The 27,341-nt window shown below is 46.5% G+C and overlaps 1 protein-coding gene across 2 annotated transcripts in view; it reads left to right on the top strand.

Annotated features, from left to right (window-relative positions):
* Nucleotides 1-1,255: 1,255 nt before the first annotated feature.
* The window catches only part of KHDRBS1 (KH RNA binding domain containing, signal transduction associated 1), a 40,917-nt gene continuing 14,831 nt past the window's right edge, over nt 1,256-27,341 (top strand). Inside the window, exons 1-2 of one of the 2 annotated variants that reach the window (XM_068268879.1) lie at nt 1,256-1,445; nt 26,627-26,751. In XM_068268879.1, the coding sequence (XP_068124980.1) occupies nt 1,352-1,445; nt 26,627-26,751 (219 nt within the window). In that variant the 5' untranslated portion in view covers nt 1,256-1,351. The remainder of the gene's footprint in view (nt 1,446-26,626; nt 26,752-27,341) is intronic. The other variant, XM_068268878.1, reaches the window with a different exon arrangement.

Raw genomic sequence — 27,341 nt, forward strand, 5'->3', positions numbered from 1 at the left:
ATCACCGTATGGGGTGATGGGCCACTAAGTACAAGGGAACTGAATGGGGAAATGAGGGGGCCTCTAGACACCATGGAACAGTATACGGAACGCCAGCTATTGCTGGTGGCTAAATTACAATGTTTTAAAAGTAAATTTAACTCCGTCTTTTGATGGTGCCCAAATCACTCACTGAGCACAGCTATAGCCGTAATTCCAATTAAGGCCTATAGTAGACAAGAAATGGCGATGCTGGCACCACAGGTGCATAACCCAGGGGAGCAGGAATACCGGGTGTCAATGCAAACAAAAGGAAAAAATGTTCCGCTGCTCCGTAGGTTGGGTATAAAGCAATCTTCAGTTTATTGACACATCAGTAGATACACATATGGCTCACGCGTATCAAATGGCTATGATTAAGGAGCCAGTGTGAGCTCCGATACGCGTGAGCCATATGTGTATCTACTGATGTGTCAATAAACTGAAGATTGCTTTATACCCAACCTACGGTGCAGCGGAACATCTTTTCCTTTTTTTAAGGCCTATAGTGGTGCCGGCTACGCCCAAATCTCCTGCGCTGTTTTAACAGCGCTCGGTATAGAGGAGAGTGGGGGTACTAGACACTGTATAAGGGAGGGAGGAAGACCCCTGGGCACCAGAAAACTGTATGGGGAGAGGTGGAGGTGCACCACATGTAAAAAAAATGTGCTGGGAGTGCTGCAGAAGATATCGGAGCTATATAAATACATACACAGTAATAACAAAGTTGCTCAAGTGTACTTTAGACAAGAGATGCTATCAAAATGTTATTACTAATGGGCCTCGTGATTTATACCTCTCTATTGTACAGCACCACAGACATCAAGGGCTCTTTATAAATGCTGGATTGATGATCTTAATAAACACAGTCCGGTGTTCAAATTAGATACATTTTAAATAAAGACCACGAATAAAATGTTTTAATTGCAATACTATATCCAATAAGTCTAACGAAATCGATCAATCTACAAAGAATACTGAACAATAGGGAAACACGTGGTGTGACATTCACAGACTCCATGATGAATGCAGCCGGAAAAGCGCTTGGCGCTGCAATCAGTAGAGGACAATTCATGGTACGCGCCTCTCACAGAATGCTCTCCGCACAGAACTAGAGACCCAAGCTTCAGGATCAATGATTCACAGGCAGGAGGCTACAACAACATGGCCGAATCAGCGAGACAAAAAACTTGTAGGATCGATAGTCTGCCCCTTGGGCGGGCTGTAACCTCACTTCCGCTGGGCGGGGTTCTTTCCTTGGTTTTTCTATCTGCGGAGACGGCGCGGACCTTTTCTTTGCCGAGTTTGCTACGTGGTAATAGATCGCGCAGACATGGAGTCCGAGACGAAATACCTCCCTGAGCTGATGGCAGAGAAGGACAGCCTGGACCCGTCCTTCACGCACGCTATGAGTCTGCTCTCCAGTGGTGAGTTGCGGGTGGGTGTGGAGTTCCAGCATGGGGGAGGGAGTACAAGGAGGCTGCACGTACACAGTAACGGCTGGGTGTGATGTGGAGCCCCCGTGCGTGATGTGTGGCCTTGTTTTCCTCTTGAGCAGAAAACGATTGCGCAGCGTTTCGCGGATAGAAGGGCTTCTTTGTATGGTTGCCCTCGGCGCGCGTTCCCTTCCCCCATAACCTCGTGCTTCTCATTGGAGTGAATGGCTAGAGTCTTGTACAATCCACAGTAATACTGTATACGTTTCTATTACATTGCTCATCAGGAAATCTGTAACTGTATTTATTGGAATATGGTACGCGGTGCTGTAGTGAACTAGTAATAATGTGTGCTGATACGGGGTTTTAAAAGGTTGTAGAGCCGCTGGTCTACACGCATTCTTCTCCCAAACCTTGTATCGACGGGTGAGAGATTTAACAGTAAACTTTCAGTGAAAATAAACTTGAGATTGGTTTACATAACTATATAGCTTTGATGTTGTTAAACTCTTTTGGTTAAAAATCTGTTAGAATATTTAACTTTTTTTATTGGTTTTAGCTTGTTTGTTTGGTTCCCATGTACTAATTGTTTTTTTTTTAATTTGCCTCAACATTCCTGCCCTATCATAATTTTTAATTGATTTCCAGATGAAATCGATTGGAGTTGTTTATTGTACCAGGCAGATAGTAGCAAAAAAGTTTCTGTACATGTTAGCCAAACAAATTATATAGGTAAAAAAAAGTTTTGTAAAAAATGTATAATTTTATACCAGGCAGAAAATCTTGGACAGTGGATGTTCAGTGTTAGGCAATTGCCCAGGACCCCAGATGCGGCTGAGCTATTGGTGCTCCTCTGGGGCCAGAGTACTTGGGTGGCATGGGTTCCTTCTGGGCACTCCAGATTCCTCCCACATCCCAGAATCATCCCCCCCCCCCCTCAAAAAAAAAAAATGACCCTAGACTACATTGGACTATGGAAGGAATTTGTGTGTTCTGAGGGACAGTTATTGACCAGACTATATACTCAGTAAAATCCTGCGGAAGATGTCAGCGATAAATAAATACTAAATTATAATCTGTGGCTGTTGTGCCCACTTCAGTCTTCGCCCCTGACCTTGGCACCTGTTCTCCGTGACACAGTCGAATTTTACGTGTGTACGTATATGCCTCTGGGACACGAACAGGCTGCAGTGTTCCGGGTTGGCGTCTTAAAGGACAGATGCAAGGTAACTAAAAAAACAATAATCTACTTACCCGGGCCTTCCTCCAGCTCTTGGCAGCCGTCCTGCACCTGTGCAATACACTCCAGACCACATCAGCGTGACCCTGAGTGGCTCGCACGCACACGCGGTAGGTGCCTACCTGGTGAGGTTGGCATATGCACCGGAGGGGACCTGGGCCACCTGCTGTGAGCGGAGCTGCAGCGAGGGCACAGGATGGCTGCCAGGGGCTGGAAGAAGTCCTGGGTAAATAGATTTTTGTTTTTTAATTACCTCGGATCTTCCTTGAAAACAGTAGAAAGTGTGGTCCAGACAGGCGAGTGTGCTCTGTTGCACCTGGTAATTTGGGTGCGGGGGTTGAAGCCTATGAATTTGCACACCAGGACCCCACCTTTGGGCACAGTGCTCGCTTTGCCTGCCGCTTACGCTCGCGCAACTTGACTTTCCTTTCCGAGTTGGTGGCATGAATAGTTTTTGTTGGTACCAGGCACGTTGCATATATATATATATATATATATATATATATGTGTATATGTATGTATGTGTATATATATGTATATGTGTATCGCATCTTTGCGTCAAAATTACCAGGCAGTGCCCAGATTACTGGTATTGCCTGGCGGACAGCTATTATTTTTGGGGGAGACCTAGGGGGAGGTTTTGGAGAAAGTACAATCTTCGGGGGTTCCTAAAGGTGCTCATAAACCTAACAATTATGGGAAGATTTGACAGACAAATTTATCTCCTAATTGGATCTGATTAAAGATAAATTTGTCTTTGTTGATTCTGCCCATATACTACAGGCTGATTCCTGTCACTTTCAGCATGAAATCTTTAGGGAATAGGCACTGCCGCTGCCCCAATGTATATATGCCCCCCCCCCCCCCCCCCCAGTGTGTGCATTGATACATTACCGGTCCTGTAGCAGCCTCCGCACGGTGTACGTAACCTCCGGGCGGCTCTCCTTACAGGCTACTGGCGCATAGCGTCTGATGGCCAGTAGCGTGTATGGAGAACTGCCCGGAGGTTAAGGACACAGTGCGGAGGCTGCTACAGGACAGGTAACGTGTAAATGCATGCACGGGGGGGGGGACCTTTATACATTGCGGCGGGGGTTTCGTTGTCTTGTTGCTCGTTCCAAAATCGGCCACTGTATCGCCGCACACCCGACCAACCAACTTTGGCCTGACATCTTGTGGTGTTCGCAATCGACCGTACAACAAATTTCAGTTCCGAAATTGGTCGATTTGTCGACTGGACGTGCACTTGGCAGCACAAATTTTCATCTAATTCGATTATAATCAAATTGAGTGGTTGCTTGGCTGCCAAGTTGCCTGATTTATGGCCACCTTTAGATTTTTAATGGATTTCATGCTGTTTCACAGTGCAAATGTGTTTGCACTGTGTGGCAGGATTAGATCTTTCTCTGATCAGATTTCAGTCTGAGAGGGTGTGTTAGGTGACCATCTGTTAAGGAGGCCATACATCACTCCATATATGGCTAGATCAACCATTAAGCGATGTACTAACCTTGCCACGCAGGAGGATGGATCCAGCGTCGTCTCCCTGATGCTGAGCGCTCCCCTGATCCATCTTCCTGCCGGCGGGTCTGCGTGATGTTATACGACAGGCACAACAAGACTTCGAGTGACCTCGATACATTGCGTGGGAGTTGTTGGGTATTTTAAAGATCTGATGTTTCGGTAGTTGTCGCTGTGTGACGCTAAGCTGTGTTTGCGCAAGTGTACCCACGTCGTGAGGTTACATAAACGACTTTGCTCAAAAAATTGCCAGTCATCAGGATAATCGTCAGCTGGGTACGGGCCTTAAAAGTGGTCTGAAACTTTGACATAACATTCAATAAAAATGTTTTCTTACTTTTTTATTAACCATACAGTTGTCATATTTTTCTTTTGTGCATACTTACAAATTTTAAGTTCCTTAAATACATCTGCTCTGAAAGCTTCTATTGCATTTTATTCAAGCTGCTTTTTATTTGATATTAAAATCTTCTATTGAGCTCTTCAGAACTGTGTGCATGCTAGAAGCACAGGCAGCTCTTTCTGAGAGCAGCTAAGAATATAATGCTGGGAATACACCATATGTTTTTCTCTAATTGTCATCCGGGACAACCTGAGATCCGGTCCCGCCCCGGATCTGTGGAAACACGAATCCAAGAAGATTAAAAGCCCCCGCCCACCCTCCATACTCAGTTCATCTGTGTTTCCGCCACGGAAACACCTGAGAAGCAAAGCTCCTGTTTTTTATTTTTATGGACTCACCAGAGGGTGAGTCCGGAGTACCTGGAGGTTTTGTTATGGTTCCTTAGCAGCAGCGGGCAGAGCAAGAGGCGGCCTCAGCAGCGGCGCGGACTACAGACCTCTTAGAGCGGTGTACGGCTTCCGCGTGGTGTATGGCCGTTACGCCGCACCTCCTCCATCAGCGCCGGCTCTGCAAGGCGTATCCGGACAGCTGAGTGAACGCCGGAAGTGAGGTCAGACGTCGCGTGGCGTATGACGTAGGGGGCGTGGAGGAGGAACATCAGAGAAAGCCAGGAAGTGAAGCAGCGTGGTCCTGGCGTCTCTGATCAGGCCTGCAGGCGGCACAGCGGAATGTCGCAGCCTCAGAGGGGAGAGCAGCCTCAGCAGCAGCGTGAGTCGGAGAGTTCTGCTCCCAGATCCTCTTCGCAGGTCCAGCCATCAGGGTCCAGTGGGGTAAGCCTCCAGTGGAGGATATCTTTCCTACTACCACATCTGATAAATATCATATAGAGGATGGCATCTCAGTACTTTGTCTTTGTTGTCTTTTTATTGCAGACAAAATCTGAGCCCAAATCTACTACTACTACATCCACTCAAGCTAAATATAAAAGATGTAGTTTATGTAATAGTAAGATAGCCTTGGAAGCCCCAAGAAATTTATGTCAGGCTTGCATAGATGCTATTGTGGCCTCCCAAACTCCTAACATCCTAAAGGAAGTTATGGATACTGTCAACAAAAATATGCAGGAAACTTTAGAAAAATTTAAAGAGTCCCTGGTCCAGCCAGTTAAGGAGTCTCTGCCAGGACCCTCTTCCGGCACTCCTTCCCATCACTCCTTTTCTGATATTTTTGGAGCTGACGAGGAAGAGGAGGGAGAAGAGGAAGGGGAAGATATGTCAGTATCTCAGGAGGAGGGAGAGCAGCCTCAGTCGGGGGATTCAGAGGGGGATGATAGGGTAAAAACGCCTAGATTTTTGTTTTCCCCGGAGGAATCTTCTGAGTTACTTAAGGCAGTATATACCACAGAACAGATAAAGGAATCAGTTCCGGAAATTACTCCCCAGGATCAGGTGTATCTTGGGTTAGGTCAGTCCTCGGGCAGAGTTTTTCCTATCCACAAAACTTTACAGGATATTATTACTTCACAGTGGCAGAATCCTGAGAGGCCACTGTTTGTGCCCAAGTCAGCAAAGAGGAAGTATCCCTATTCTCAATCAGAAATTGACAGGTGGACTAAGTGTCCTAAACTTGACGCATCCCTGTCCCAATATTCTAAGGACTCGGATCTATCCTTTGAGGACGCGGGGGTCCTCAAGGATGTCATGGATAAGAAAATTGATGCACTTCTCAAAAAGGCTTGGGAATCGGCTGCTTTTGGTTTTATCCCAGGTATTTCAGCCACCTGCATTTCCCGAAACCTTAGAATTTGGATGGATAATCTTATTGATCAGATTTCTAAGGGTGCTCCGATTAAGGATTATGCGGCATCCTTGCCGGTCGTCCTTAAAGCCGTCGCCTTTTTAGCTGATGCGGTTACGGAACTTATTCGAGTATCAGCTCGCACTACGGCTCTCGTTAACTCAGCTAGGAGAGCAGTGTGGCTAAAGACCTGGGAAGGGGACCAGACCTCAAAGAACAGATTATGTTCTATTCCATTTGAGGGTAGTTTGTTATTTGGATCTGGGCTGGAAGAGGTGTTATCCCGTTCAGCAGAAAAAGGGAAGCAGTTTCCTAACAAGAAAAAGAATTTCAAAGGAAAGAGACCGTTTGTTCCCAAGAAACAGGACTCTAACCTTCCGAAAAATAGGAATGTGCAGAGGAAGTGGTCTTTTCCCAAAGGGAAAGGAAAAGGGGGGTTCACTCTTGGAAAGACGGAGCCCCCCAAGCCGAGTAAATGACGATTTACCAGTAGGAGGGAGGCTAATTTATTTTCAGGTCGAATGGGAAAAGTTGAATCCCGATCCTTTTGTTTTTCAGATAATCAAGACGGGTTATCGTCTTCAGTTTTCAAGCCCCCCTCCACAAAGGAAATTTGTAAATCCAACTCCAAAGGACCCGGAAAAGGCCAGGGGTTTGGAAATGGAAATTCTGAAACTTTTAGAGAAGAAAGTTATAATTCCAGTACCCCAGGAAGAATTATTCCAGGGTTACTATTCCCATGTCTTTCTAGTAAAGAAGACGAGTGGAGAATTCAGGTTCATCCTGAATCTGAAATCTCTCAACCCATTCCTGACATACAAGAAGTTCAGGATGGAAAGCATTTATTCGGTGAGGGCCCTATTACAGGGCATGGAATTTTTTGTGTCGATAGATCTCTCCGACGCATATCTGCACATTCCCATTTTTTCCAGCCATCAGAGGTTTTTGAGGTTCGCAATCAGGTCTCAGGACCAGATTCGACATTTCCAATTTCAGGCCCTTCCATTTGGGATAGCCTCGGCTCCCCGAATATTTACAAAGATATTAGCAGAAGTTATGAAGAATTTCAGGTTACAGGGAATAGCGATTGTCCCATACCTGGACGATCTCCTGTTTGCAGAAACAGAGGCTCTGGCCAGAGCTCACAGAGATATAGTGATTTCCCTCCTGTCCCAAGTGGGGTGGTTAGTAAATTACAAGAAATCAGCCTTGAATCCAGCACAGGAGATTGTGTTTTTAGGATACAGGATAAATTCGATAGAGAGGAGGATCTACTTACCGGCCGAAAAGATTGCAAAGGTTCAGGGGGAAGTAGATCTGCTGTGCAGACAGCAAAAGAGTTCTCTTCGCCAGATCATGCGAGTTCTAGGATTGTTCTCAGCAGCCATTCCAGCTGTCACCTGGGCCCAACACCACGGCAGAGATCTCCAGTCTCTGCTTTTGGCAAATTGGGACAGGTCCCAACTTTCCCTAGACTCTCAGATAACTATCCCAGAGTTAGTAAAATCCAGGCTGGGCTGGTGGTTGGACGCTCAGAATCTAACCAAAGGATGTTTTTGGAGACAGGAAGAGCCAATAAAGATCTTTACAGATGCAAGCTCTTGGGGATGGGGCGCAACAATATTGGGCCATCATGCTCAGGGGCATTGGACGCAGCAAATTGCAAAGAAATCGTCCAACTTCAGAGAATTACTGGCAGTACAGGAAGCACTTCTATCTTTTCAATCCCTGATAGAGGGAAAGCACGTGTTAATATTTTCCGACAATATCACGACGGTGGCTTTTCTGGCAAAGCAAGGAGGCACGAGATCAATCGAGCTCAGGCGCCTATGCTCAGAAATTCTGGACTGGATAGAACCCCTGGTTCTATCTTTGTCAGCTATCCACATAAAGGGGACTCTCAATATAGAGGCAGATTTTTTAAGTCGTCATCAGGTAAATCAGTCAGAGTGGGAACTTCACCCGGAGGTTTTTCAGATGGTGACAATCAGATTCGGTTTCCCAGAGGTGGATCTCTTTGCATCTCCGACGAATGCAAAGACGGACCAATTTTTCTCCCTGCACAGGTGCCAGAGATCTCTGGGGTTGGACGCCCTCAGCTTCCCTTGGAACTTCAACCTCTCCTATGCGTTTCCTCCAACAGTACTGTTACCTCAGGTATTGGGGAAATTTCAAAGGGAGAGAGGGAATATGATCCTGATAGCTCCACTATGGCCGAAACGACCATGGTATGCGACCCTGCGGAGGTTGGCAGTGGCTCCACCCTTTCCCCTGCCGGATCGGCCAGATCTGCTAATCCAGGGCCCTCTTATCCACCCCAGGCCACAGTTATTCAGACTGGCCGCCTGGATCCTGAAAGGGTAATCTTGAGGAATAAGGGCCTTTCAGAGAAGGTTATTGACACGGTAATGAAATGTAGAAAGCCAGTAACTCAGAAGATATACCGAAAGGTCTGGAAGGTTTATCTAGCCTGGTGTGAAACTAGAACCAGGGATCAAAATTTGACTAGTTCAATTTTAGAGTTTCTTCAGGAAGGGTCGGACATGAGGTTGGCTCTTAGTACTCTTAAAGAGAACCCGAGGTGGGTTTGAAGAATATTATCTGCATACAGAGGCTGGATCTGCCTATACAGCCCAGCCTCTGTTGCTATCCCAAACCCCCCTAAGGTCCCCCTGCACTCTGCAATCCCTCATAAATCACAGCCATGCTGCTGACAAACAGCTTGTCAGAGCTGGCTGTGTTTATCTCTATAGTGTCAGTCTGCTGCTCTCCCCGCCTCCTGCCGAACTCCAGTCCCCGCCTGCATCCCTTCCCTCCCTGCTGATTGGAGGGAAGGGACGGGGGCAGGGACCGGAGCTATGCAGGAGGCGGGGGAGCAGCTGAGACTGACACTACAGATGTAAACACAGCCTCACAGCATGGCTGTGATTTATTAGGGATTGCAGAGTGCAGGGGGACCTTAGTGGGGTTTGGGATAGCAACAGAGGCTGGGCTGTATAGGCAGATCCAGCCTCTGTATGCAGATAATATTCTTCAAACCCACCTCGGGTTCTCTTTAAGGTTCAATGTTCAGCGCTTTCAATACTATTAGATAGGCATCTAGCGCAGGAAGAGTTGGTAAAGAATTTCTTCAAGGCACTTCAGAGGTCTACACCAGTAAGACAGAAGGTATTTCCACAATGGGATTTATCCCTGGTCCTCAAGTGTTTAACAAAGCCACCCTTTGAACCCATTGAAGAGATTGAAATGAGATTCCTTAGCTTGAAATTAGCTTTTTTGATCGCAATTACATCGGCTAGACGTATTAGTGATTTACAGGCGTTATCTGTCAAAGATCCCTTTCTAATCATTTGCCCTGATAGTGTCAGACTCAGAACTGATCCGGCCTATCTCCCTAAGGTAGTCTCTGAGTTTCATAGATCTCAGGACATCATTCTTCCTTCTTTTTGTGGCAACCCTTCGGGGCAGAAGGAGGAGGAATTTCACTGTTTGGACGTAAAAAGATGTCTACTAGTATATCTTTCAAGATCGAGAGAGTTTAGAAAGTCAAGCAGCCTATTTATCCTATTTTCAGGGAAAAATAAGGGGCAACAGGCATCCAGACAAACCATTGCTAGATGGATTAGACAGACCATAGCTTTAACATATGAGGGTAGTAATTGTCCCTTACCACCTAACATTAAGGCTCATTCAACCCGTTCTCTATCTACATCCTGGGCGGAAAGAGCAGGAGCCACCATTCAACAAATTTGTCAAGCGGCAACATGGGCAAGTGCATCAACTTTCATCAAGCACTACAGAGTGGATGTACTGTCTCAACAAGATCAATCGTTTGGCAGAAAGGTGCTCCAGGCGGTGGTCCCTCCCTAGGTTAGTCTTTTTTTGCCATAAAGACTTTCTTGTTTATCTCTCAGGTTGTCCCGGATGACAATTAGAGAAAGACTCCTATTAGACCTACCGGTAATGGAGTTTCTGATTGTCATCCGGGACAAACATTAGAACCCTTTTCCCTATCTCGACTGCGCACCTTTCTGTTACAGTTTAGATCACTGGGATCTAGTACATTCACCTTTTTTGGTGTTTTATGTGTTCCTTCATCTTGGTGTTTCTAGTCTTATATACTTTCAGACGCACTGAGTATGGAGGGTGGGCGGGGGCTTTTAATCTTCTTGGATTCGTGTTTCCACAGATCCGGGGCGGGACCGGATCTCAGGTTGTCCCGGATGACAATCAGAAACTCCATTACCGGTAGGTCTAATAGGAGTCTTTCCGCTCGATAGATGGGTTCAATAGATAATCTCCGACATGTCCAATATTCCTTTCGATCGTTTGTTTTTGGTCGATTTTTCTCAGAGGTGAATGAAGGAAGATGAGAGCATTGAGTGGGAAAAAAATGATCGGATGGAAAATCGAGCGGAAAAACGTATCTTGTGTACCCAGCATAACAATTGTGGAATGTAAATAAGATGTTATCTACTTGTGCATGCAGATCATAAGCTGAAGGGTTTTTCCATGGCAGGACAAAGTGTTGTGTTAAGTTTAAAAGGCCTGTTTCCACTCCACGAAGATTGGGTGCAGAATGGATGCAGACAAACTGACTCCAATGAATGCCTATGGGAAAATCTGCATAAAAAAAAATCGCGTTTAGGCTACTTGCACACCAAGACGTTGCGTTTTAGGGGATGTTATGGTCGCATAATGTGCCCCTAACGCAACGTATGGTGGTGTTGAAGTTGGACGTCAGATTGCGCTGCGTTATGCAGCTCTCAAAGCAGCCGCTCCAGGTTAGTCATAGGAAGTCCGGATCTTTTTAAGGATTCGGATCATTGAAAAGCTCTGGATCTTTGAACCGAATCATTTGAATCATTTTACTAGAGAAGCAGAATGGGTGAAATGATTAGCAGGACAGGACTTTCCCTGCACTGTACATTCTGTATGTTCCTGTTTGTTCCAGACAGACATCCACTGTGAACCGAATCTTTCACTGTGATGATCCGGATGATTCGACTCATAAAAAAGATCCGGCTCAAACGAATGATTCGTTCATGATCCGGACAACACTACAGTCCCACCAGTCTCTGCAGTGCAGTGAATATTAATTAGCCATGTGGCTGGCCGCTGAGGGGAGACCACCTCCTACAACATTACTGAACATGTGCAAACAGGCTAACGCTGCTTAGCCCAGTATAACGTACAGCATGCAGCACTTTTTAACATGCTGCGTTACAATGTAACGCAACGTGTTACTGTGAACAGCAACATTGATTTTACAGTGCTGTGAGTTAGGCTGCGTTACTGGCTGCTGTATCGTGGGACTTTAACGTCCCACTGTGAAACCAGCCTTAGTGGAAACAGGCCCATAAGCATTCATTGGAGTCGGTCAGTTTTATTGCATCCATTCTGCATCTAATCTGCGTGTAGTGGAAACAGACCCAAATGCTGTTCTGCTTACAAGAAATGTCAGGCATGCTATACTACACCCACATCTACTTACTCTAGCCCCTTGCAGCCAATATTTCCCTCGCAGCAGCTCTGCTACCTGCAGCCGGCCTGGGGTCTCCGCCGCTGCAGAGGCCGAAGTTGGTCAAATGTATCGATAGGACATAATGTACTGCAAGATGTCGGGCTGACATACTCGATCAGGTGTGCTGCTGTAACAGTGTGAAATAGTAGGAAGATGAGTGACGGAAACCCTCAGCTGATGCTACCCGAATGTACATGTCCTCCTCTGGTGCCCCTGCATTTATACTTTACCTCTGCCACTGTATCTGGACACCCTTTCCATGTTAGCACCCCCGCATTGTTGCCGGTGCTAGGTGTCATCACAAGGCCAATTGACAAATTTTCTTCAAATCGCCGCCAGGCTGCGCTATGGGGTGGATCGGGAGTCCCTGTGACGTCATGACGTCACTCCGTTCGTCGCCATGGCGACGGGGGAAGCCCTAAAGGAAATACCGTTCAGAACGGGATTTCCTTATGGGCGTGATCGTCTGCGGCGATCGGAAGGGTGGGAGGGAGTCTGCAGCAAGGGGAGAATCATGTAGCTAGCGCTAGGCTAGCTACTTGGAAAAAAAAAATCGGGTGAAAAAAACCCTCCCATGGCCGCGGGAATCAGAACGCCCAGCAGGTTAACCTCCTCAGCGGTATGGACGAATATATCCGTCCATCACCGCCGGAGGTCGCCGCTCAGGCCCTGCTGGGCCGATGTTTGTAAAATAAAAAGCAGCACATGCAGCCGGCACTTTGCCAGCTGCGTGTGCTGCCTGATCGCCGCCGCTCTGCAGCGATCCGCCGCGAGCAGCGGCGAAAGAGGGTCCCTCCAGCCGCCCGAGCCCTGCGCAGCCGGAACAAAAGTTCCGGCCAGCGCTAAGGGCTGGATCTGAGGCGGCTGACGTCAGGACGTCGGCAGGCGGCTGACGTCAGGACGTCGGCTGACGTCCATTACGTCACTCCGCTCCGTCGCTATGGCGACGATGTAAGCAAAACAAGGAAGGCTGCTCATTGCGGCCTTCCTTGTTTATTCTGGTCGCCTGAGGCGATCAGAATGACGCTTTCGGAGCGCCCTCTAGTGGGCTTTCATGCAGCCAACTTTCAGTTGGCTGCATGAAAGTTTTTTTTTTATTAAAAAAAAACCCTCCCGCGGCCGCCCTGGCGATCTTAATAGAACGCCAGGGAGGTTAAAGAGAATACATAAAGCTCCAAAGGTGACAAGGCTGGGAGGAAAATGGGCTAAGGAACAAAAAGACTAAGAAATAACAAGTTAGGTGAAAGAAAAACAAAAAAATGCAAGAAAGTACAAGGGGACTAAGGAAATAAAATGCACGCCATCCAAAAATCACCCGGTGTACTTATAGCAAACTGCCTAAGTCCCTTCTCAGGCACTGGTGATGGTGCCATCAAACAGCACACCTATTTGTATGCACTGCTGGCTATGTGGGAATAAAACAAAACACCCATGGATCACAACTCTACAGAGGCCCATAACCCTCAACATTAACAGGGTTCAGTGATCTTCAACAGACTCATCTTGTGGTTGTCTTTTATTAAAGAGACCATGGAAGGAATGGCTGTTCAGTTACCTCTAAAGGGAACGTGCCTAACTGGCCACAATGGTGTGGGTACTAGGGACAGATGCTGATGGTTTACTACATACTAATAGCAAATAAACTTTTTCTGAGAAATGGCAACCAGGAAAGCGGCAGGCAAGAGGAGGTACCTGAGCAGGCTGAAGTGAGAAGGATATGTAGACTACTATATTTATTCCCTTTAGACTAAAACTAGTCCTTGGTAAGAGTACTTGTAAAAGGTACAAACCGGAACAAAGAACATCTATCAGGCCCTAGGCAATGTAAGTGTGGGAACATGTAAGAGTGATGTGCAGGTACTCTGCAGGGGAATGAGGAGATTGTAAACAGACAACACCTCTGTGTTCAATGTGCACAGCATTCTCAGTGGATTCCCTGCAGCTCTGTGGGGGGTGCATATGTAGAGTATAGTACTACTGTGTAACAAAGTAAACCTGAGACAGATGAAATTAAAGTTTTATACATACCTGGGGCTTCCTCTAGCCGCCTTCAGGATAATCCGTCCCTTGTTGTCCTCCTCCACCACCTGGATCTTCTGCTATGAGTACAGGTACTTGAGCCAGTCGGGCATAGTGCGCATGCACACACTCCACCGCCAGGAGCATACTACACCTGTGCAGCACTATTGCGCAGGTGCAGAATGTTCTTTTTGGGTCTAAAAGCGGTTCCATTTTTTTGCGCGCTGAAACCAGGGAAAAAAATCAGATCGCAGAGAGATCTGCAGTAGCCCAGCATTTTCTCACCTCCCTGGGATTCTGCTCTGCAAATTTTCCTCTGTCCTCTGGGTGGCGCTGTAACCCTGTAGTGAGATTGCAGTCATGGCGTCAAACGTCGATCTCACCAGAGGGATGGAGATCGTCCAAGGACAGGAGGGAGAATGGCTGCCGACGTCTGGATTCAGCGGGAGGTGAATTGAAATGCCACTGCGTGCTATACTCTGCACAGACTTCCCAGTGGCTACTACAGGTCAGGCTCGGGGTTACCGCTCTGAGCTGTGTTGTTTTTTTTGCACAGAGCCTGGCTCTGGTTTACCGCCGGGGAGGTAAAACAAAATCACTTGCCTGGCATCCTGCTGATCTTTTGAAGGACCACTGTTGATAAAATCTTAAAATTTTGAATATTTGTGAACATATACAGAAAACTGTTTCTTCCAGAGTAAAATGAGCCATAAATTACTTTTCTCCTATGTTGCTGTCAGTTACAGTAGGTAGTAGAAATTTGACAAAACCGACAGGTTTTGGACTAGCCCATCTCCTCATAGGGGATTCTCAGGGTTTTGTTTATTTTCAAAAGCACTTAGTGAATGGCAGTTGCTCCAGCAACTGCCAAAAGAGGCTGGCCAGTGTCTTTTTATAAATCCTTTTTAAGGAGTGTCTTTATAAAGAATAAAGGCTATGCTGAGAATTTCATATGGAGAGATTGACTAGCCCAAAACCTATTAGTTCTGTCAGATTTCTACTACTTATTGTAAGTGAAGGCGACATAGGAGAAAAGTAATTTATGGCTTATTTTACTCTGGGAAACCATGCTTCTTATTTATGAGTTTACATGTATTTTAACTTTTAAGATTTTAACGACAATGGTCCTTTAAGCCTCAGTAGTGTCTGAATCACACCCCTGAAATGAGCAAAACCAGTCACTAGTCAAACATCTGATCTGCATGCTTGTTCAGGGTCTGTAGCTAAGAGTGTTAGAGGTAGGGGATCAACAGGACAGTTAGGCTATTTGCATTGTTCAAAAGGAAATAAATATGGCAGCCTCCATATTCCTCTCAGGTCAGTTGTCCTTTAAGTGAGTCTGAAGTGAAAAAAACCCCGTAGATACATACCGAAGGAGAGGGATGGCTCTATAGAGCCTTCCTGGTCTCTTCAGTGTCCTCGTTCACCCCTGCAGGCTTCTCCATTTGAATCTCCTGCCATAGGAGGCTTCGGAAGCACTCTGGCTCCTGAAGACTGGCGGCTGTGTACTGCACATGTGCGAGCGTCCCATCTTCAGGAGCCAGAGTGCTTCCAAAGACTCCCGAAGCACTCCAGAAGCGGAAGAGTGCGGTCTGGGGGGAACGTGGGGCTGTGAGGAGACCGGAATGGCTCTGTAGGACCCAGAGCCTTCCCTCTCCTTGGGTATCTGAATAGGGGGAAATAAAATTCAGGTCATGTTGATAAATACACAGCTGTGGAAATGCAGTGAGATATTTATCTTATATTTCAGAATGATTCGAAATGATTAATGGGGAGCTTATGCTAGCTTGTATGTAGCTTGGAATTGGGCCAAACAGGGCTGTGGAGTCTGTACAAACATCATCCAACTCCGACTCCTCAGTTTTTGAAACCACCAACTCCAGGTACACAAAATGGCTCCAATTCCTTGCTCTTATACTTGCCAGAACTAAGGATTTGGTACAAAAATCATCCGACGCCTCAGTTTATGAAACCACAGAATCTGACTCCAGGTACCCAAAATAGTTCTGATTCCACATCCCTGCAATTAAATCCACTGCCTGCTGATTTAGATTGGCCAAGCTGCATAGTTAGCATTAAATTTGCATGCAAGCCACAATGCATTGACATTTACAAAATAATGCACAGATAATGGTAATGATTGGTTACCATCAGTCAGGAAGTGAACTCTCTGATCTGGAAAAGAATAAATGCAATGTATTTATTGTTAAAAACGCGAACGCAATCGCTGCACAAAGCAATTTTGTGAGTGTTTGCATTTCCTATACCTTCCATTGTAGCAAAATCGTTCTGAAAATGGTCCATGCAGCGCTTCACTGAGCGGAAAGCGGACAGATCGCCCTAATTTGAACTAGCGCATAGCACAGCATGGTGTAAGCGCTTTCAGGGCGATTTTGGAAAATCGCAGGCATTTAAAAAAAACAAAAAAACAGTAACGCCTCCAGTGTGAACAAGCCCGGAGTCCTGAATATACTGAGATATTTCTGTCATCCAGCAGGGATTGATACACGATCCCTTGGGCGTCGCTTCTGTATCACTGCCAACACTGTACAGACGTGTCACTAGCCTTCAGACTAGTGACACATCTGTTACTATGGAGGGAAGCGCATGACTGACTGGATTCCTGCATGGGGAGAACAATGTGATGAGGCAGTATCGGGCATCAGGGATTGCTAAAGATCTGGCATGTTTGATCATCAGCTGACGTCAGGCAACCTCTATATACAGGCCGGAGTCGCTCATTCTTGGGTGAAACATTATGCTGGGAATACATGAGATTTTTCATCAGATTTCATGTCGATCGATTTTCCGATTATTTTTCTGATCGATTTCCATTCACTCCTATGAGAAATTGATCAGAAAAACAATCGAAAATCAGATCGGACATGTCAGAAATTATCTATCGAACCGTCTATCTCCAAAAAAAAAATAAATCTCATGCTGTATTCCCAGCATTAGCCTTGGTTATACATTGTGAAATGAGTCTACTGATTCTGTGCTAGAACTGATAAAGATTCAGTAGCAGCAAAATAAACCACCTGGAAAATGAGGTATTGATCTATTTATACAAGCAGAAAACTGATGTCGAATGTGTTTATTTCTCCTCTGGCAGTGAGAGAATGTTAGAACCTCAGTCAGGCTTTTTATTGCCATCTAAGGGCTGGTGCACACCAGAGCAGTTCTGAAGCGTTTATAAATGCTTTCAGGGGGAAAACCGCTTGGCTAATGAAAGTGAATGGGCTGGTGCACACCAGAGTGGCTTGTTTTTTCCACAAACGCAAACTTGGGGGCTGCAGCATTTTTTAGATTTCTGAGGAGTTTCTGCCTCAATGTTAAAGTATAGGAAAGTGGAAAACCGCTAGATCAGAGCGGTTTTTCAGGCGTTTTTGTTACAGTAGCTGTTCAGTAACAGCTTTACTGTAACAATATATGATATCTGCTACACAAAAACCGCTAGGCATGTTTAGAAAACGTCTCTAAACATGCCTAGAATCACTCTGAAATCTGCTTCAAAAATCTCTAGCGTTTTGCAGATCTGCTAGAGGTTTTAGGTGTGCACTGGGCCTTTCATAGCAGTTTTCCACTTGTTAACATTCCAAATTAATTGTGGGAATATATATTAACCTTACCCAAAGGCAGACCGCATACACTTTGACTGTTGTGGTTATAATGGGTGCCCCAGAATCTCTCGTACATTTCTCTACATCAATAGAGCAGTACATGGCGCTCACCTAGGAGCCAAATGCCATGCTTGAATGCCAATCCTTTCAAACCTGTTGTCCCAAACTGTCAGAATTTGATTGTTGGGCATCAAATGGCATTAGCTTTTTAGCTTATTTAGCTTTATTGGAATTTTTTTGGTTTCTCCTTTGCATTTCTGCTAGCTTTATATACAGTACTAGTGTAGCGTATTTGTTAAAATCTTTTCAGGTTGCATGGTTTTGTGAGGGTATAGGTCCTACAATCCTGTATGTGAGTGCTTTGTTTCCCTGTGCTGTGCGAGCAGGAGTGCTTTGTTCTGTGTGTAGAAAGCTGGGTTATCCGCCATGATGATCCCTCCCTCTCAAAGCAGCTGTTCTGGCTTTGTGTAATGGAGCATTTTCCTCGTCCTTGCCTGCAACGTTGCTAACCAAGAATTGCTTTTCATAGATTTTCTCACTGTGGCTTTAATTGTCTATTTATAACCACTCTACCCTTTTGTAGAAAAAGAGACCAGCTTTCTCAGTTCCCTTACAATTTGTAACGGGTGTGCTGCCCTTTACTAAAACAAATGTGATCTCTAATTTAGCAAAATGCTTGTTTTGTCTCTTCTATAGACTGGTTTCTGGCACATGTGTGCTACCCCTCTTCTTTCTCTCTCTCTCTCTCTCAAGCATGTGTGAAATAGCCAGTATCCAGTTTCAAAGACCAGAGAGGATTTTGTTTCATGCCTTGTGGTTGGACTGCTTAGAATTGGCTCATGAAAGTAAAGAATACACAGAAGAGAATGTTGTCCTTTTTTGTGTTCAGTTTAATAAAAAAATTTGAGCAGAAAGAAAATGGATTGTTACAGGCAAAGTAAGCATTCCAGGCATTCTCTCAAATCTAATTTTAAGCAAAATGAAAAATGAGCATCTTGATAAGAAATAAGAACCTGTAACAAATAAAAACAGCCCCTAGGGGGTAGTTGGGATCCAGAGGCTTCCCCTATACTCTTTACCCTCCGGGATCCCGTGCTGGTAGGCCTCGAACAGTGGTGATGTCAATATAGATATTAATTTTTTTAATTTATTTAGCACCGACATCTTCGGCAGTGCTGTACAGAGTATATTGCCTTGTCACTTAATTGTCCCTCAGGGGCTCACAATCTAATCCATACCATAGTCCTATGTCTATGTATGTATCGTGTAGGGCAGGGAACCTATGGCTCGGGAGCCAGATGTGGCTCTTTTGGTGGCTGCATCTGGCTCACAGACAAATCAGTAGGGGTTGATTCACTAAGCTACACTGCTCAAGCAGTGCAGCTTAGTGTGGCAGCGCAAGTAAAATTAGGTAAAAAGTAGTCACTACTGCTGTAGTATGCACTACTAACTTACACTCACCTCAAAACTAACAGCTGCTACAATTTTCCCACTCTGGACCCTGTCAGGTCCAGTGACTTTGTAGGATGAGATCCCCGGGATCTCGTCCTACAAAGTGAATCAACCCCCAAGTCAGCTGGCTAATTGTACAAGCTGTTAGTCGGTATTTCTCCTGTCCAAGAGAAGCTGAAGACATATCTCACACTTCCGCTGCCTGGCAGATCAACTGTATACACATCACCATAGCAACAGGGACATGAGCTCTCTGCTGCGCATCCACACTGTCCCAGTTTGAAACCTATTGTATGGCTCTCAGGAAAATCAATTTTAAAATATGTGGCATTAATGGCTCTCTCAGCCAAAAAGGTTCCTGACCCCTGGTGTAGGGTATCCTAGTCTAGGGCCAATTTAGGGGGAAGCAAATTAACGTATCTGTATGATTTTGGGCTGTGGGAGGAAACTGGAGTGCATGGAGGAAACCCACACAGACACGGTGAGAACATAGAAACTCCATGTAGGTAGTGCCCTGGCTGGGATTCGAACCAGAGACCTAGCGCTGCAAGGTGAGTAGGCTAACCACTACGCCAGTGTGCTTCCTGGAGATAGCCGAGCCCGGTTGGGTCTGCTGTATTGTGCAGGTGTCTTGGGTCTGTGCAGTAGAGTGATTCGTTCGGGCTCAAGAAGCTACTTCCACGCCTGCACTTGATCCAGGAAGGTAAATGTTGCAGGCACTCCTGCACCATAGCTGACAGGCTTATTGGCTGCATTTTCAAGGGCTGCCAGTGCTGTATCCCTGAGGGTGAAGAGGACAAGGGGAACGCCTCATTAGGATCCAGAGTCTTCCCCATCCTGAGGCAAGTACCCCCAGGCACCTTTTTTGTTACAGGTGTACTTTAAAGGACAACTGAAGTGAGAGCGATATGGAGGCTGACATATTTATTTCCTTTTAAAGCGGATCCGAGATAAAAAAAACTTAACAAGTAACTTGTCTATATATCTTATCTAAAGTCTAGATAGTTTACACAGCAAATCTGGCTGCATACAGCTTCAACAGTTTATGATTTATTCCTGTGATATGAGAGCGGCCATGTTTTGTTTGTCATCATTACATAGGTAATATGCAACTGCATCTCCACCCTTCAGCCTGTGAAAAATTCACTCCCCTCTGCCTCTGAAATCTCTGGCTAGTAACCTGCTCCTTTTGCCCAGACTGAGCTCCCATAAGCCCTTGCTACATGGGTCTGAGTGCCTTGGCGTTTTGGAAAAGCTGTGGGCGAGGTTTGTTTAGTTTATAGGGAATTAGAGTATTAACATCCTGAGCGGTATACCAGACACTGTCGGGCAAGAAAAACTTGCTAAAAGCAGTATGCCCGACAGTGTCGGGCATGCCGCTCAGATTTTCTCATAAACTATAGGCACCCAGAGTAAGTTAGCTAACTATAAATGGACCAGTTACAGGAAAAAACGTGCCTCTCGCCCACGCTAACCACCGCAACAGCTCCGATCCGGTCTGACTACAGTACCGGGGGTGCAGTTTGATGACGTCATCAAGCTGCATGCCCCAGTACTAGAGACATTATCGGAGCTGTTGCTGTGGTCAGCGCGGGTGAGAGGCACGGTGAGTACCAACACCGGCCACCCACGATCGCTTTTGTGGTGGGAGGGAGAAAGGGACGAGAGGCATGCTGCTGCTGCAGGAGGAGGGGGGAAATCATTGCAGGCGCTATAGCCACAGATGGAGTGGGGGAATAAATCACCAGTGGTGGAGAGATCACGAAGGGGCAATACTGATCCTGGGGCACCCATAGTTAGTTAACGTGCTGGTCCATTTATGGTTAGCTTACTTACTCAGGCACTATTGCTGTGGAGGGAGAGAGGAGGGGGTTCTCTACTGTGGCACCTATGGCTGCCTAACCTGTATTAGGCACCTATGGCTAACTAATCTATACTGTGGCACCTATGACTACCCTGTACTGGGCACCTATGGCTAACCTATACTGAGACACCTATGGCTGCCTAACCTTTACTGGGCACAAAGTACTGGCTAACCTGTACTGCAGCACCTATAGCTGGCTAACCTGTACTGCAGCACCTATAGCTGGCTAACCTGTACTGCAGCACCTATAGCTGGCTAACCTGTACTGCAGCACCTATAGCTGGCTAACCTGTACTGCAGCACCTATAGCTGGCTAACCTGTACTGCAGCACCTATAGCTGGCTAACCTGTACTGCAGCACCTATAGCTGGCTAACCTGTACTGCAGCACCTATAGCTGGCTAACCTGTACTGCAGCACCTATAGCTGGCTAACCTGTACTGCAGCACCTATAGCTGGCTAACCTGTACTGCAGCACCTATAGCTGGCTAACCTGTACTGCAGCACCTATAGCTGGCTAACCTGTACTGCAGCACCTATAGCTGGCTAACCTGTACTGCAGCACCTATAGCTGGCTAACCTGTACTGCAGCACCTATAGCTGGCTAACTTATACTCTGACACCTATGGCTGGAAACCCTGTACTTGGGAATCTATTGCTGGCTAAACTATACTGGGGGCATCTGTACTTGGCTACCTATACTGGGAACACCTATACCCACAATTGGCGTGCCGTTAGGCCCGGTTCACATTAGCGTTCCAGGTCCGACTTCCCCGGACCCGGAACGCTCCGTGCACAGCGGATGGTGAATGGATACATTGTTAATCAATGTATCCATTCACACTCGTGCGACCGTCCGGATCCGATCCGGGAACGCAGCTCCGGGACGATCCGGCTTTTTTCCAACTTGCTCCATTTTTGCCGTCCGTCCCCGTGCGGCTGCGGAACCGGGCCGGATCCTGACCCGAACATGCGGCCATGCTGTGCAATGAGAAACGGATGTTTCTCATCACACTGGCAATAGGACCGGATGCTTCCAGCACTGGTCCTATGCCACTTGGGGGGCCCGGACTACACGCTGGTATCCCTCATGCTTGCTGTGCCTTTCTGGCACTGCAATATACAGTGGAGGAAATAATTATTTGATCCCTCACTGATTTTGTAAGTTTGTCCAATGACAAAGAAATGAAAAGTCTCAGAACAGTATCATTCCAATGGTAGGTTTATTTTAACAGTGGCAGATAGCACATCAAAAGGAAAATCGAAAAAATAACCGTAAATAAAAAATGGCAACTGATTTGCATTTCATTGAGTGAAATAAGTATTTGAACCCCTACCATTAAGAGTTCTGGCTCCCTCAGAGTGGTTAGACACTTCTACTCAATTAGTCACCCTCATTAAGGACACCTGTCTTAACTAGTCACCTGTATAAAAGACACCTGTCCACAGAATCAATCAAGCAGACTCCAAACTCTCCAACATGGGAAAGACCAAAGAGCTGTCCAAGGATGTCAGAGACAAAATTGTAGACCTGCACAAGGCTGGAATGAGCTACAAAACCATTAGCAAGAAGCTGGGAGAGAAGGTGACAACTGTTGGTGCGATTGTTCGAAAATGGAAGGAGCACAAAATGACCATAAATCGACCTCGCTCTGGGGCTCCATGCAAGATCTCACCTCGTGGGGTGTCAATGGTTCTGAGAAAGGTGAAAAAGCATCCTAGAACTACATGGGAGGAGTTAGTGAATGACCTCAAATTAGCAGGGACCACAGTCACCAAGAAAACCATTGGAAACACATTACACCGCAATGGATTAAAATCCTGCAGGGCTCGCAAGGTCCCCCTGCTCAAGAAGGCACATGTGCAGGCCCGTCTGAAGTTTGCCAATGAACACCTGAATGATTCTGTGAGTGACTGGGAGAAGGTGCTGTGGTCTGATGAGACCAAAATAGAGCTCTTTGGCATTAACTCAACTCGCTGTGTTTGGAGGAAGAAAAATGCTGCCTATGACCCCCAAAACACCGTCCCCACCGTAAAGCATGGGGTTGGAAACATTTTGCTTTGGGGGTGTTTTTCTGCTAAGGGCACAGGACAACTTAATCGCATTAACGGGAAAATGGACGGAGCCATGTATCGTGAAATCCTGAACGACAACCTCCTTCCCTCTGCCAGGAAACTGAAAATGGGTCGTGGATGGGTGTTCCAGCACGACAATGACCCAAAACATACAGCAAAGGCAACAAAGGAGTGGCTCAAGAAGAAGCACATTAAGGTCATGGAGTGGCCTAGTCAGTCTCCAGACCATAATTCAATAGAAAACCTATGGAGGGAGCTCAAGCTCAGAGTTGCACAGAGACAGCCTCGAAACCTAAGGCAGAGCCAGTCCACACTAGGTCCGGAAATGTATCCGTGGCTGCGATTTTCAAACCTGATGAAAAACGGAGTCCCGGATACTAATGTTGAAAATAGCAGCCAGCCTCACCCAAGTAAAAAACAGATCCGTCTGCGTTTGCGGGGATCCGTTTCAAAACCTGAACGGAAGGTCCGGATCTGCTGCATTTTCACGCAACGGATCAGGACCACGGATACACGCAGGGGTAGTGAAAGTAATAAGAAAACGCATCTCCAGCTCCACAGGCAAAAAACGGATGTTAAAACGGATAGCCCTGAGCTTTATGATTGGCCCAAAAAAATCCTCCCACTCCTTCCTAATGATGGAGACGTTTTCTGTCAGGGAAAAACCTGAACGGAAACTGATGCAAAACTGATGCACTTTCATCAGTTTGCAGTACGGTGGGTACTTCCCCTGATCTGGACTGCAGTGTCCGTCCTGCAACCGGGTCTAGTGTGGACCCACTTGATCTGCAAAGAGGAGTGGACCAACATTTCTCCTAAAATGTGTGCAAACTTGGTCATCAATTACAAGAAACGTTTGACCTCTGTGCTTGCAAACAAGGGTTTTTCCACTAAGTATTAAGTCTTTTATTGTTAGAGGGTTTAAAAACTTATTTCACTCAATGAAATGCAAATCAGTTGCTATCTTTTATTTAAGGTTATTTTTTCGATTTTCCTTTTGATGTGCTATCTGCCACTGTTCAAATAAACCTACCATTGAAATGATACTGTTCTGAGACTTCATTTCTTTGTCATTGGACAAACTTAGAAAATCAGTGAGGGGTCAAATAATTATTTCCTCCACTGTATCTAGTTCCGGCTACTTTATTGTAGCCGGAACTGATACATTCCGGATCCGCAACTTGTGGCCACCGCAGAGACCCGTACGGTCTCTTTGCGGGACCCGGACCCCCGGACACTTGCAGACTCAAATCGCAAGTGTGAACGGGGCCTTACCCTCATTATAACCTCTGGTAGTGTCGTTCCCCAGCGATCTGTGTTGATGCCAGGGTCATACAGCATCTGGCGGCAAACTTTTTTTTTTTTTTTTCATTGAATCCAATATAATAACCGGCAGGGGATTCCGAAGATGGATGAGCACCGTGCAGTGGGTGACAGGACAGGTAATGTATAAATGTACACACGTGGGTACATTTATACACTAGGAGGGCAGGAGGTCCACTAGGAGGGCAGTGGACATGGCCAATTCCCGAGAGATTTCATGCTGAAATCTATCAGGAATCAGCTTGTGTTGTGTGGGCAGCCGACAGATCTTTCTAATCAGATTTGATCTGAGAGAGATTTGTCTCTTGGTCGACTCTGCCCCTCACCGCTAGATGTATGGCTAGCTTTACATTTTGTATTAGTACAGGTTGAGTTGCTGCAGCTCAGAAGTGATTTTGAAATTTTACTTTTTATTTGATTTTGTTTCAAGCTTTTATTATACTTAAAATGTATACTAGACCCCTGCTTTACACATTTTGCTAAGTTACAGGAAAAAAAGTTATGAAAATAAACAGGATCACTTTTTGCACAGAAATCCAGCAGAAACTGAATGCCAGGGAGGTTAAAACAAAGTATTTGGCTTGAGGAATGCCCTATAAACTAAATGTAAGGAACACAATTATGCAATGAATAAAAGTTCATCTCTGAACCACTTTAAGCAATACTAGTTGCCTAGCTATCCTGCTGATCCCCTGCTTTTAATACTTTTATGCATAGACCCTGAACAAGCATGCAGCAGATCAGATGTTTGACATTGTCAGATTTGACAAGTGTAGGCGCAAGTAGTCTGAAAACAGTTTGTGTGTGTGGGGAGGTGTGGTGGGGAGTGAGCAGGATGGTCCTTGAGCTGCTTATCTTAAAAATAAGGCTAGAATGACCTTTAGGTCTTGTGTATGGCCCTGAATCCTTGACCATTATTTCCTTCCGAACAAATGGTAACGGCACTTTGGGGAAGTGGATCGCGGTCTGCAAACCCTTACGCTTAAATTCACATGCTGGGTTAAACTTTGCTGAGGGGGCCGTCTTGGACAGGGATCATGCATGCATCTAGTGTGTGTACAGCAACCGTTTCTCATAGCTTGCTTTCGCAGTTCTTAAAGAGGAACTGTAACGCCAAAACGGCCCCTGGGGGGTACTCACCTCGGGTGGGGGAAGCCTCAGGATCCTAATGAGGCTTCCCACGCCGTCCTGCGTCCCTCGGGGGTCTCGCTGTAGCCCTCCGTGCAGTCCGGGCAGCGGTGACGTCATTATTTACCTTCCTGGCTCCTGCGCAGGCGCTCTGATGCCTCTCGGCGCCGAAGTAGGCGGAAATACCCGATCGCCGTCGGGTCTGCTCTACTGCGCAGGCGCAAGTTTCCGGCGCCTGCGCAGTAGAGCGGACCCGACGGAGATCGGGTATTTCCGTCTATTTCCGTGCCGAAAGTCGCCACAGCGCCCCCGCTGGAGCCAGCAAAGGTAAATATTGAAATGACAGTCGGCACAGTCGCCGGCTGTTCGGAGGGCTGCGGCGAGACCCCCGTGGGACAGAGGACGGCGTGGGAAGCCTCATTAGGATCCGGAGGCTTCCCCCACCCGAAGTGAGTACCCCCCAGGGGAGGTTTTTGTTGTTACAGAGTCTCTTTAAAGAGACTCTGTAACAACAAAAACCTCCCCTGGGGGGTACTCACCTCGGGTGGCCGAGGTGAGTACCCCCCAGGGGAGGTTTTTGTTGTTACAGAGTCTCTTTAAAGAGACTCTGTAACAACAAAAACCTCCCCTGGGGGGTACTCACCTCGGGTGGGGGAAGCCTCCGGATCCTAATGAGGCTTCCCACGCCGTCCTCTGTCCCACGGGGGTCTCGCTGCAGCCCTCCGAACAGCCGGCGACAGAGCCGACTGTAGCTTCAATATTTACTTTTGCTGGCTCCAGCGGGGCGCTGTGGCGACTTTCAGCACGGAAATAGACTGAAATACCCGATCTCCGTCGGGTCTGCTCTACTGCGCAGGCGCCGGAAACTTGCGCCTGCGCAGTAGAGCAGACCAGACGGCGATCGGGTATTTCCGCCTACTTCGGCGCCGACAGCCATCAGAGGGCCTGCGCAGGAGCCAGGAAGGTAAATATTGTGTCACGGCTGTACGGAGGGCTACAGCGAGACCCCCGAGGGACGCAGGACGGCGTGGGAAGCCTCATTAGGATCCTGAGGCTTCCCCCACCCGAGGTGAGTACCCCCCAGGGGCCGTTTTGTCGTTACAGTTCCTCTTTAAGTTCAGGTACTCTGATTTCAACAAGTAGTCGTCTTCTGTCACTGTCTGAGTCTTCAGTGTAGAAAGGGTAGGCATTTTGGTATGATAGTTAAGATGCTTTTATTTGCACATACTTCGAGAAATGTAATTTTTTTTTCTATCCCTACTACAGAGATTGAGAGATTAAAGAAAGGTGAACCAAAGAAGGAAGAGGGAGATGCTTACCTGGACTTGTTTTCTCATAAGAACATGAAACTGAAGGAGCGTGTTTTAATTCCTGTCAAGCTTTACCCTAAAGTAAGTGTTGCTTTATCCTCACTTTCTCCTTCTGGTATGGAAACAGAATTGCACCACACCCTTCTGTCTCCCTTACTAGCTGTTTCTCTCTGGTGTATTTTGTGATGCAAATAGTTTTATTGTTGAATCACAAATTGTTCCATAGAGGATCTAATTCTCCAGTGCAATTCTGTCATTTTTTTATTTCCTCAAAGCTGGGGTTTCATAAACTGAGGAGTTTGAGTTGGATATTTTTTGTACTGACTCCGCAGCCCTGGTCAGCTTCCGTATTAAGTACACGTCTTCTTACCTGGACAGAAGTTCTGTGGATTCAAAATTTTCTCTCTCTTAGCAAGAGGACCTGGGGTGGTGGCCACTAGACGCCAGGGTTACATGTTATGGGAGAGGGAAGGGACACCAAATGCGCAATATGGGAGGGGGACCACTAGACACTGGGTATGTTTTGCAATCTGAGAATAAACAGATTTTGCTGGGGGAAGCTTTTTAGGAGCAAATCTGTTTATACTAGCGTATACACGGTAAGGCTAGGTCCACACTAGACCCAGTGTATTCTTGCTTTTGTGATCTTTTCTCATAGTTCAGACCTGATA

Source organism: Hyperolius riggenbachi, chromosome 2, assembly GCF_040937935.1.
Source record: "Hyperolius riggenbachi isolate aHypRig1 chromosome 2, aHypRig1.pri, whole genome shotgun sequence".
NCBI classification, from domain to species: Eukaryota; Metazoa; Chordata; class Amphibia; order Anura; family Hyperoliidae; genus Hyperolius; species Hyperolius riggenbachi.